The 12,899-nt window shown below is 57.7% G+C and overlaps 1 protein-coding gene across 1 annotated transcript in view; it reads left to right on the top strand.

Annotated features, from left to right (window-relative positions):
* The window catches only part of DSCAML1 (DS cell adhesion molecule like 1), a 329,391-nt gene that overhangs the window by 250,445 nt on the left and 66,047 nt on the right, over positions 1-12,899 (top strand). Inside the window, exons 8-9 of the mRNA XM_047071154.1 lie at positions 87-206; positions 1,002-1,178. Of these exons, the coding sequence (XP_046927110.1) occupies positions 87-206; positions 1,002-1,178 (297 nt within the window). The remainder of the gene's footprint in view (positions 1-86; positions 207-1,001; positions 1,179-12,899) is intronic.

Genomic DNA, 12,899 nt, shown 5'->3' with positions numbered 1-12,899 from the left:
TGGCACAGAATGGAAGGTACCCAAAGCTCTAGAAGACCCGTTAGAGACAGATGATCTGTTTCTCCCCGCCTTCCCTCTTTCCGCAGTGCCCCCTCGATTTGTGGTGCAGCCGAACAACCAGGACGGCATCTATGGCAAAGCTGGTGTGCTCAACTGCTCAGTGGATGGCTACCCCCCGCCCAAGGTCATGTGGAAGCATGCCAAGGGTGAGCCCCTGGCCAGCCAGCGTCTCCGAGCACGGTCAGGGAATGGGGAGAAGGGACTTGGGCCTGTTTCCTGCACACAACTCCCAGCCTTGGCGGGGGTGCAGAGGGGTGGCGGGAGCCGGGTTCTGAGCTTTAATGGGACGCCAGGCTATACTCGCTCTGGAGATTATCCTCAGCCACCCCTAGGGCTCTGCAGACCAGGAACGACGGTCGTGCCGACTCCAGATTTCCTCTTGTCCCCACCGATTGATCTCTCCCCTCCCCCCAGCAGCCCTAGAACTCCGCATCTGCCTGCTTTCCCCAGCCCTCCCCCCCCCCGCCCCGGGGACCCAGAACCTCCTTGACTCCCGCTTGTCACCAGTCAACTTATTCTGGGATTATGGTCCTTCTTGGAGCCCTTCCTCTTCCTAGGGATACATTTGGTATCTAGGTCCCATGCTAGCCTCTTGTTGTAGACCATGCCCATCACTGATACTGGGGGAATGGGGAGGAGGTACCGCAAAGCCCCCCTTGGAGGACGGCTGGCCTCTATCCAAGACCAGGCGACTGCCACTGGAGGGTTCCATCTTCCCTTTGCCTGTGGCCAAGCGGCCTGAAAACAACTCTTCCTCTCCAAGTGCAGCCCCGAAGCTCAGTGCCCAGGTGTCGCCCAGAGGAGTCCTTCGGGGTGCCACAAAATAGGCCTAGAGCAGCAAGAGAAGGCCATGAGGGCATCCCTTGGGGCAGCCCTTCCCGACCCAGACGGTTTGCCCGCTCGCCCGGGGAACCAGCCCCCTAACGGCCGCCTCCTTCCAGGGAGCGGGAGCCCGCAGCAGTACCACCCGGTGCCCCTCACCGGCCGCACCCAGATCCTGGCCAACAGCTCGCTGCTGATCCGCCACGTCCTGGAAGAGGACATGGGCTACTACCTCTGCCAGGCCAGCAACGGCGTGGGCACCGACATCAGCAAATCCATGTTCCTCACCGTCAAGAGTGAGTCCTGCCCGCACGCGGCCCTCCCAGCCCCCCCACCGACCACAGGCCGGGGCCCGTCTCCGCACCCACCCAGCCTCCCGGCCCGGCTGCTGCTGTTCCAGATGTGGGCGGGAGGCAGGGAGGGCTCCCGGTCGGAGGTGCACTCGGGACCCCCGCTCATCTAAAACAAGGTCCTCTCCCTGAGCAGCCCCAGCTCACTCCACTGCCGTCGTGATAAGCTCCTGGTTTGCTGAACCCGAGTACCGGGTCACGTTCTGTGCGCTTTGCTCCGCAGCTTGGCAGTTCCAACTGCACGATCCTAACACTTAACTTCTGCCACTCAGTACACACCTGCTGTGCGTAACGTGTCTGTGGCCTAGAAAGGAGGATACCTCGTACACAGTGTGGGGGAAAGGCCTGTGGGCGGAAGACCTTGGGCTCCGAGTCCTACGGGATGAGCCTTGGGGCCTTGGCCAGGTCACCTCACCTGTCTAGGCTCCAGCTTCTTCCCTGGGCCCGAAGTTTATTTCGAGCCCACCCACCCGACCACACTGTCTGAGTAACACGGGAACTGATCACAGAAAGGGGAAGATAGTGGGGGAAAGCCGAATGAGCAACAAGACGCATCACTAGATGCTCTATGGTTTCCAAATCCCCGGACCTAGAGCTGGCCTCGTGGGCCTCGGAAGCCCAGAATATTCCCGAATTCCGTCAAGTCACCCAGATATTCCTACCAGACGAGCCTATCCCTTGACACTCGTAGGGGACTGTATCATGGGCCCCCAGGTATCGTGTCAGGGGAACGGTGTCCATCTGGCTCCGGGTCGGGCAACGGACCGTGGGCCACGAGGGACAGCGGTGGGAGCCTGTGTTGTAAAACCAGACCGAAGCCAAGTGTGAGTCTGGGCGCCACGTTGTACTTATTGTGACCTTGACGAGCTTGCCTGGCTTCGCCGTACCTCGTTTTCCCCGACAGAGAAGATGAAAACTGTGGTAGTACCTTTGCCTGTTACGTTCCGTGTCGAGCGCGCGTCCGATAACATGTGTCAAGCAGCCAGTATGGTCGCTGGCCCCCGGCACGCTGCGGAAATCTTAGCAGTTTTGTTATTCGTACTAACAGTCCCTGCGGGGTAGGTGTGGGAATGACTGCCCGGTGTGGGGTCCCCCGGCTGAGGATCATGGCTTCTTTATCGCCTGCCGGCGCCCGTGTTCAGCTCAGCACAAGACAGGGGAGCCCCAGCGATCGATGCTCAGGGAGCTCCGAGCGCCGGAATCCCCGCCCTGGGGAGCTGCTTCCTCACACTATCAAAAAGCACTTTGTCCTTAATAACACCAGGCAATCAATCTACATCCCTCAGCCGGGCGGACGTCGCTAATTCTGCCTGCGTGAGGTGAGAGGAATAGCAGGCTCCTTCTGGAACCATTGTTGGTATTTGATCCTTATCTCGCCGCTGTCAGAGGCAGAGAGGAGGGAGCCCAGACCCTTAGGCTCCCCACCCCCCGTTTTTGCTCTTGTTTTCTCTTAACTAGGGCATCCTACCAGACGAGCCTGGCTGTGGCTTTGTGGCCCATGGTTGGTGGGACAAGAGGGACCTGGGTGATGGGTGATGCGGCAGTCAGGAGGCGGGCTGTGTGAGGAGACTCAGTTCACGTCAGGCCGTCCCTGGTGTCCTGGGCGGGGGGGGGGGGCGACCCTGAGCAACTCACCTCCCCTCCCAGGGCCTGCATTTTTTCTGTGCTGTCCGCACTGCACAACCCAGGAAGCAGCTATGTGACACCCAGAGATACTCAGAGGAAGCACATTTTGTAAATCCAGCCTTGTGAGCATGTGCGACACAAAATCACACACACACACACACACACACACACACACACACACACATGGACCTGCTCCCTAATCTCAGCCGCCTTGTCGCTTTCCTTTGCTTCCTTCCACAGCGAGGCACACGCACATGCCTTTCTCACATCTGCTGTCTCACCAACACCTCGGGTCACATTTTCCTGCTCGCCACACCTCCCTCCCCACCGCCTGTGAGTCGGTCTGTCAGCACCTCCTCACACAGCCTCTGCTCCGCCACCGCCCTCAGCCGCCAGGCTGCCTTCCAGCTGTGCCGTCTCACCCCCCTCGCGCTCGCGTGCTCCTCAGATGGCCTTTTCCTGACACGCTTTCTGTGTCGCAGACGCCCCCTTGTCTCCCATGCTCCCCAGTGACCTGCCCCAGCCATGCCGGGGGCCCCTGTGCTGCCCCGAATGCCAGCAAGACAGGAGGCGCAGGGCCAGGGGCAACTGAGGCCCGAGGGCAGTGGGTATGGGCGGACTGAGCGCGGCAGGGCCTCTGTCTGGGGCTGGAGGGTCTGTCTACGCTTCTGCGGCAGCCCGAATCACGCTACATACACACTACTCAGCTGCCGGAAGATTACCTGTGACAGAGTGGCAATGTTGAGGAAGGGGGGTGCGCGCTGGGGTGGGGCACGGGTGTTCCCAGTTTTCTTCGGGGACTGTCTCTGAGCTAAACCCTGCTGCGTGTACACAGCCGTACTGTTCCAGGTAGCCGACCCCCAGCTACGCCCCTCGCACGTCCCCCCGTGCTGCTCTGTCCTCTCCTCCTCCGTTCTCCCTGGGCCTTCTCCCATCTCCCCGCTCTGACTTCAGCTAAAAGGGCCCTGGAAGGGCCCTGGAAGCTAAAAGAGCCGGGCGCATGGGTCATCAATGAGATTGCTGGAGGGCAAGCCATTCCCAGCCATCCCTGACCCATCTCGGACACAGCACCACCAGTGCTCCCCCCACACACTTGCAGAGCTGGCCACAGAGACCTGCCATTTCCAGGCCTCCCTCAAAGCCCATTTCCGGGCCAGCCTCAGTGCCTCTAACACACTCGAGAAAATGTTGACCCAGTATGGCTCCACCTTATCAGACCTCACGCTTTTTTATTGACCTTAATCCCCACTTTAGACGAAAAGAAAGAAAGTAAACACATCAAAGGGACATACGTTATAAGAAGCATCATTTGTGGCTGGTTTCTGTTGGGAAGTGTCTACACCATGGACCCCTACAGTTTCCAATGATAACTCAGTAGATCTCCACTGAGCACTCACTAAATACATCAATAAAACTCTGTGACTGCGAGCATAGACTTTAGAACCAGACAGATCAGGGTTCGAATCTCAGGTCTGCCCCCCCGAGAGCTATGAAGTCTTGGACAGTGATCCCTGCAAGCCCCAATTTCCTCCTCTCTAAGTTTGAGGTTACAATACTTTTTATTCATCAGGAAGGTTCACACGAGACGTGTGCTCACAGCCATCGATACAGTACGTGGCACAAAATACGCACGCGATAATCGTTAGTAATCATTAGTTTTAGGTGCTGAAAATCTAGTGATGAGTAAGACACTGTTGCTGCTTTCGGGGAATTTAGAATCTTCAGGAGGAGGTAGACCTATACCCCACATGACTATAGTGCACAAAATAAATGCCTCCAAAGGCTGCAAAGTGACACAAAGAGAATCAGGGATGGAGAAATCAATTTTAACTTTGGGGTGAACGAGGGCGTGTCAAGAAAGGCTCCACAAAAGCAACAGTCTCTAAGTGGGGCCGGAAGAACACAAGGATTCTGGCAGGAACGGACGGCGGTGGAGGTATCCCATGCCGGAGGAAAAGGCATAGCGCGGGGTATGGAGGCAACGAAGGCCACGAGTGTCGTCTGCTGAGCTGGAACTTAGGTGCCTGCCACACACTGGAAGGAGGAAGGACAGGGAAAATGAAATGCCAGGTGCTTGTGGTTTTTGGAAGCTAGGTATTTTCTAAGTAGCATGGACTTTTTTTTTAAATTTTTTTTTTTATGTTGATTCACTTTTGAAAGACAGAGAGAGACAGAGCACAAGCAGGGGTGGGGCGGAGAGAGAGGGGGACACAGAATCCAAAACAGGCTCCGGGCTCTGAGCTGTCAGCACAGAGCCCGACGCGGGTCTCGAACCCACGGACCGTGAGATCGTGACCTGAGCCCAAGTCAGACGCTCCGCCGACTGAGCCACCCAGGCGCCCCAGTTGCATGGACTTTTGATGGGAGTTGGCATTCCAGAGCTGATGCTTGTAGGATTGCCATGCAGAGCCTATCCTCAGGGCCCTGGGTTGCTAAGGGCATGTGAGAGTGGGCAGGTGGTTTTCCAGCCCCCGGACATCCTTGTTGGCAACCAACCGGGCCCTCCTGGCCCCCAGAGTGCTGGTGTGAGCTAAGCCCGCGATTGCCTGAGCGTCCAGGCCAGTCTTGCCGCTTTCACAAGGCCAGCACTTAATAGTTTACAAAGTTCTTCCCCTGCCTTGCCTGTGAGGTCAGCAGGCAAAAGCTCCTTCTTAAAGAAGGTAGGGCACTGGATCAAGGTCACTGGCAGATACAGTCCCAGCTGAGACCAGAGCTTGCCTCTGTGGACTCGTGGTTTGGTAGGAAGAGCAAAGATCTGGAGCCGGAAGACCGGATGCTGGTCCTGGCCCCGTGACCCACCAGTCACGTCTCCAAGAGCCACCCCTTACCGCCTCTGAGCCTCGGTTTTCTCGTCTGTACAAGAAGAGGCCCACACTAGCAGCTAGTCGCTAACCGATCCCAACGTCCTCTCCAGCTCAGACGATCCATGACTCTAGCAGTGTGCACATGGTCCTTTCGGGACACCAGACCTCCTCCCAGAACTTGGTGGAATAAATGCAGTTAACAGAAGAAAATGCCACATCCAGCTACCTTTTATCTCCTTTTTAAAATGCAAAAGAGAGAGAGAGAGATAATGACCAAAAGGAGGAGGAGGAGGCAATCCCTGCTCCAGCGGGCACACAGGAAAAAAAAATAAACCATCTTCAAAGGGAATGCTTTATGGAGAGGCAGGTACAAAGCCAGGCTGCTTAGTCTGGAGTGCAAGGGGCTGCTTGTGTTTTGATGTTGTGCCACCACACGACAGTGCCTCCCTGGACTCAGAAGCCCTCTTAGGCAGCAGGTTACCTGATTAGACAGGTTCCGTTATATCCCCCAGACTCCCCTCCACTTTGTAAAGGCTCCAGTGATTGGGCCAAGGCAGAACCCATGGCCAATTAAACCCATAAGGGCTCTCTGTTTGGTCTGAGTTTTGATTTGTTTGTTTAGCAAAATGTCAGACCAATTAAAGCCAGATCCAAGAGCCCTCCACAGGCGCACACCCGGCCGCAGAGTCACTGGAAGGCAGGAGAACGGAGAATGGAGCCCAAGTGGGGACTGGAGGAGTGGAGGGAGCCCACCCGGGGAAGGGGGGTCCCAGGCCTGGGTAGCGGTTGACCGTTGGTGCAGTACAGAGGGCGGGATGCAAAGTCTGGTGTATCCAATGACCCGAGATGGTCCTAATTTCAAATTTGCCCAAAGGAAAGACTTTCTTGTCGGGCAGAAGCAGCACCTCCCACAGACCCAGTGACTGGGGCTCCGGCTCTAGAAGGCCTCCTCTGCCCTCAGAGCCCCTGCCCCTCCCACAGGGCAAGGAGTCTATGGCCAAAGGAAATGACTCCCCAGAGCCCACAACTCCCTTTCTGGACCACATTCCAGGGAATGCCCCGAGCTGACTTCTAGGATCTTCCACAGTGTCTTCCTCAGTCTGTCCTCCCAGGGACCTGACTCCCTGCCAGCAGCATGACCCCGAGGCCTGAGGGACGGCTGTTTGCAGGGCACGCAGAAGGCCCCGGGACGTGTGGATTGGGATGTCCGCACACATACTCAGAAGGGCCCTCACTGCACACAAGAAGAAACAGGCATGAGGAGGCCAAGTACCTGGCCCAAGGTTTTCCTCTGTGCTCCCTGGCGGGAGGGCCTGTGTCCTCACCAGACTGGAGTCCCTTGCAGGCCGGGCCCTCTGTGGGAATGCCTGCTCAGCAGAGGCCTCTGCCCACTCTGGCCTGCCCTGCTGGGGACAACAGGCCAACTGACCCCAGCCCAGAGGTCTGGTCCCGTCACGCGGGGTCACAGGTCACCCCCTTGGTGCTTGCTTCCCTCTGCCCTGATGAGCCTCCCTGATCGGCCGAAGGGTGGGTAGGATAGCCTCTCTGCCAGTTCGGCAGTCAGGGGACGAGGCAGGAAAGCAGAGTGGCAGGTGGCAGAGAAGGACAGTGCTTGGCTGCTGAGTCACACCGGCCTGGGTCCGCCGCTGGCCCTGCCACGGCCGGGGAGTTTGGGCACATTACCTACCCTGCCCACCCCAGTGCTGGTCACCAGTCAGCCTCACCTGCCCAGCCTCGAGGCAGCCGAGGGAGCACCACCCTGGTGTGTGCCAAGCCTAGGGTCTCTGCAAGCCTGGGGCCTGGCCTCCCAGCCTCTGGTAAAGGAGGGAGAGACGGAGGGGAGGGGAGGAGGGAATGAGCCATTGCCGTGATTTCCATGGCAATAATTATCCAGCAGGCTCTTTGGCCTTATTGATCTTCAACTTCATAGAGTGAGGAGCGGCACTTTGTCTCCTGCTTCCTCAAACAGGGGTGAGCAGAGAGGTTGGACACATCCTGTCACCAGGCCAGGCTCCGTCCTGCACTCCCCGCCCCTAGACCCTCCCCAGGGGGTACGCAGCCAGGGGCCCGCCCAGGCTCTCCCCACCCCGTGCAGGACCCAGGGACGCCGAAATGAGTGGATGGCTCAGGGGACAGGAAGGCCCTGAGCAGGGAGATGGGAGTCCTGATCTCTTATCTCAGTGTCCCCCATTACACCCTGGGTGACCTGGGGCCAGTCACTTCGTCTCCCTGGACTCTGTTTGCTCCTCTGTTAAGAGAAATCACAATCCTTCTCTCCCCTTCCCTCAGCCCCTAAGGCATTAACATAGCTCAACAAATGGGCCACGTTCAGGGTTTACAGAAAAAGACAAGTCTGAACCAAAGAAACGTGGGAGATCTTACTGACCTCAAGAGGCCAGCTGTGTCATTGGAGCAAGTCACATCACATGCCAAACCTAGCCCCCGAAGGGTCCTTTGCACAGGTGTCAGGGTAGAATGACAGTCTCCACGTGGGACAACCTCCTTCCCTGACCTCTCCTCCCCTCATCACCATGACAAGCCAGGCCCCCTGACAAGCGGAGGAGTGTTTTACTGAAGGGATAGGAGGAGGGAGTGACCTTGCCCATGTACAACCTCCGCTCCCAATGTGTAAGTGCTTGTACTGGGGACGTCTTGTCCCCAGGCTCTTTGGGGCCCCTGCGCCCTTGTTAGAGGCTTTAGGTAGTGGGGACAGGCAGTCCCTGTGACCGTGACCTCAGGAGAGCATCCGGATGGGTCTGGGCTCTGAGGTGTCATTCAAGGCCTTCCTTATATTCAGGTCCAGCAGATCTGATTAACAAAGGATTATGTGTGTCCTACGTGCTAATCAAGGTACAGTAAACACTTTGAGACACAAGGGAGCTGGGGTTATCACTGGGTGGCTCAGTTTACTGGATAAGCAGCAGGCCGGCAAAGAGCTGAAGCAGTGCCTCCAAACCCCACCCTAAGTGAGGAGCCCAGATCTGCTCTCCCCGTTATGATCGAAGCCTCTCCGCATGGTAGGAGCAGAGTAAATCGTTGGATCAGTCAAGCAGTAAACATGCACTTCCTGATAAATCACCCCTCCTGCCCCCCAAGGAACTGACAGACTAGTGAGGGAGCTGGAAACAAGGCAAGATCACGTGCAAGGGGTCTGGGGCTATCGGTGCAACGTTAGGTCCCGGACGGAAAACCCCAGCGTGGGGGCGCCTGGGTGGCGCAGTCGGTTAAGCGTCCGACTTCAGCCAGGTCACGATCTCGCGGTCCGGGAGTTCGAGCCCCGCGTCGGGCTCTGGGCTGATGGCTCGGAGCCTGGAGCCTGTTTCCGATTCTGTGTCTCCCTCTCTCTCTGCCCCTCCCCCGTTCATGCTCTGTCTCTCTCTGTCCCAAAAATAAATAAACGTTGAAAAAAAAAATTTAAAAAAAAAAAAAAAGAAAAGAAAACCCCAGCGTGGACAGGCATGGTCAGACAGAGCTTTATAGAGGAGTGGGACTTGAGCCTTAAAGAAGAGGTGGTGGAAGGAATAGCACGAGCAAAGGCACTGGGGTAGGAGGCCGTGTGGAAGGCCGCGAGGAGAAACTCTAATGACAGGGTGGCAGCCTGGGATCGGGGAGAGAGCTCTCGTGGAAAGAGTGGCACCGACATCTGGAAGTGATGCTAGGATCTTGAGCAGGGGATCTAAGAGTCATTACGAAGGAACAAGCACCAGGCGTTGATGATAGGTTGGACCAAGGCGCCGGGAGAGCCAAGGCCTGAAGCCACGATGAGAAGCACCGTGGTGCCACCAGTAGAAATGCAGGAGATGAGAATGGAGGGCGGGTGTGTTCGCTTTGGCCAGGGCAAGGTGGGACGGCGGCGTGCTCTGAGGCAGCCGGATACTGGCTGACACACTGCCAGGGTTTCTACCTAGAGCAGCCTGCTGGCCCAGATGCAGTGCCCACCCCCCTACGGTGACTCACGAGTCTGTGTGTAGCTGGCCGGTGTCCTGTCCTGGGCCAGAAAGGAGGAGACTGGTGGGCAGACTGGAGAATCCCCCCAGAACCCCTACCCCTATCCCATCCCTGCCCGGTCTTCGGGGCCTCCAGCCCGGGAGCACCGGGCTCGCGTCTGGCCTCTCAGGTCTGCAGAGGCTCGAGACACGGCCAGATGGGGTTTCTGGAGATTTTCTCCAGCTCACGTCTGCTCGTGCCCAGGCCTGCCGCCGTTCATTCATTATTCAGCAGTCACGGAGCGCTCACCGAGTGAGTGTCTATCTCTGGGGTTGGGGGTAGGGGTCGAGTGTGTGTGGCCCTCCCAGACTCTTGAACCTGCTTGCCTACCGCCAACCCGCGCATGGGGTGGGAGTGTAACGGGGAGCGGGCTCCCCACGGTGCAGGGGGTGGAAAGTCCCCTCCGGCTCCACCGAGGAGAGACGCGGCCTCTCCTCCCTGGCACTTGGCGGGAAGATCTCTCTCCCGCGCTGGATCCCTGTGTTTGTTTCCTAGGAGCGCGAACCAGGGGGCCTAAAAAACCAGAAATGGGTTCTCTCGCAATCCAGGGAGGCTAAAAATGCAAAATCAAGATGTCGGCAGGGCGGTGCCGTCTCTGCAGCCTCTGGGGAGGGTCCTTCCTTGCCTCCTCGGGGACTCCCCGCAGCCCTCGAGTTGTGGGTGCAGCGCCCCGGCCTCTCCCCGGGAGGCCTTACACCCCTTTTCCTCCACGCCCGTCTCTCCTGGGGACTTGACGTATCCCTTTGCGGGGGACACCGTTCAGGCCGTACCAGTACCCATGCCCGGTGATGTATTCGATACACGCGTGCTTTCCAGAAGTCTGCAAGGCGAGACGGCCTCCCTTGCAACATCCCGCGGCTGTCCTTGTCTCAAGGCAACCACTGTCCCAACCAGAAACTCCTGTGTGCCGGACTCTAGGGCCGGGGTGGGGTCAGCGCACCGGGGCTGGGGCCAAGCCTGGCCAGCTTCCAGTTTTGCTGGAACGCAGCCTCTCCCGTTCCTCCCGTCTTACCGTCCACGGCCGCTTTCGAGCTACGGTGGCAGGGCTGAGTCATCTGAACAGAGACCCAGGGCCTGCAAAGCCTAAAATGTTTCCCGGCTGGCCCAACACACACAAAGTTTGCTGCCTCCTGGTTTAGGGTGCTCTCACGGCGATGACCTAGAAGTGCTTTCCAAGTAACTCAAAATGGCACCACCTCCTTTTGTTCCTGAAAGCGTTCCGATGTTCAGGGTAATTTCAGAGTTGAGTGTTCTCGCATCTCGAAAATGGGAATAAAAACGCCTCCCACCTTCTAGAATGCTGGGGGAGTCGGGCCGCAGAATTTAATGAGATAATTCATTAATCGAGGCGCATGGCACGTCATAGGCATTCCGTAAGTGTTAGCTATTTTTATTATTAGCGATCATTTTCCCAACGTTCTGGAGAAGGAAGACCAGAGACGGGGGAGAAGCGGGTTCCCACCCTGACGTGAGAATACTCCCCAAGTCCGCTTTGTACTCCTTGGCGGGGAGCCAAAGAAGAACTGCCTGACCCCATTTTATAGCCGGAGAAAGCGAGGCCCGGTGGGTCTCCACCGAGACCACCCTGGAGCGGGAGCAGGTTTGCGGTCCAAGTCTCACAGATGCCGCCCTTCACACACACGCCGATCCTGCCAGCCGTGCCCGCACGCACGCAGGCGGTGGGCGGCTAGGGTCCCACGGGCCCCCGGCTCCCCGGGCGTCTCCCCACCACCCCTCAGAGCGAAGCTGATTGCTTCCACGCAATTTGAATTCATCTCATGCTTCAGGTGGAGCTTGGCAAATCAGGGGAGACGTGCAGCCCAAGTGGGTGCAATCAAATTAACAACGCCATGGCCCTGGCTCTTTAAGAAGGGAGAAAACAAAGCAGGCACCAGAAGGCACCCCCCCCCCCAACACCAGCTCTTCTCTGGGGAAGCCTGGAGCTCCTGCCTGGCTGAGCCGAAAGGGCCACCCGCCACCCCGCGCACCAACAATGCCCCTTTGTGGCAGCTTATCTCACACCTCCAAACAGGGCTACGTTCTTGTGTTCTTGTCACGATCTTGTTAACAAGGAGGAGACACAGGCCTGGGGGGGAGGAAGGGGAGTGGGCTGGACGGGGGGGGGGGGGGGGAAGGAGGGGCCCACTCACCTCAGATGGGTACATGTAATCCTTCCAGAAACAAAAGATGAGAGCTGCTGAGAGCTGCTGAGCCAGGAGGCTCCCTTCTCCTCTGACAAGTGGGTTTACAGAGCTCTCAAGAGCCTTTGGAGGGGGGGGGGCGGGTATCTCCTGTCCCCTGGAAAATCTTCTCTCAGAGGGCAAAGAGGGGGATATCCAAAAAAGCATTTAGCATGCCCAGAGCTTCCTAACTAGGGAGAAGCTCTGTGCAAATCCTGAAGACATTTCAGTTAGACTCTCAGAAGGACTTCCTGGAAAAGGAAAGCTTCTTCCTTGGAGACGGCGAAGAAAAGCAGGACTTTGCCGCCCTTGCTCCAATCCTATTGGCTTTAAGATTGTCCTCCCGGCCACAGAGGAGGAACCAGAGGTGGAAGATGAGGCCCATCCAGCCCCGCGGTTCCTCCCCAAACCATGTGTGACAAGCCCCCCCACCCTGGCCCCCACCCTGCACCAGTGAAACCAGAGCCTCTGAGCATGGGGACTGTGCAACAAGAATTTTTTGGAAGCTTTCCAGGTAATTCGTATGTGCAGCCAGCCCCGAGGACCTCCTGCACCCTCTCCCCCAGGCCCCCCACCTAGGAGAGCAAAATAGCCCAACCCCTTAGTCTCCTGGTTCCCAGACCAATCTTCTTGCCCCCAGATGTGACCACATTTCTCTTCGAAGAAGCTGGGCTCTTTGCCCCCCACCCCAGTGCTGGCGACCCGGTCGCCTGTCTACTGCCCTTCTCTGGCCGGTGTCGCATCGTGGGTAAAACCACGGGCCCCTGGGGCGAGTCCTGGCTCTGCCACTTACTAGCTGTGTGACCTTGGGCGGTTTACTTCTCTGAGCCTCAGTCTCCCCATTTGAAACGTGGGAACCAAGATAAGGTGGTTGTGAGGATGATGTGAGTGTATGCACATGAAAAGCCCCGGACGGTGCAGGCCTCGGGAACGTAAAACACCGTGAGGACTACATACTCCGGTCCAGGAGTGACATGGAGAGGTGCCCGTCCTTCCTCTCGGAATGTGACACTCCGTGCCTTTTCCACATGTTATCGGGCCTCTCCCAGCAGCCGGTGGCATTCCCGTTC

The sequence above is a fragment of the Lynx rufus genome, unplaced genomic scaffold (genome assembly GCF_022079265.1).
Source record: "Lynx rufus isolate CCGP_SWC_20201006 ecotype Redwood Valley unplaced genomic scaffold, mLynRuf1.p SCAF_9, whole genome shotgun sequence".
In the NCBI taxonomy this organism is placed as follows: domain Eukaryota; kingdom Metazoa; phylum Chordata; class Mammalia; order Carnivora; family Felidae; genus Lynx; species Lynx rufus.
This window is presented reverse-complemented; position numbering and strand designations above follow the sequence as displayed.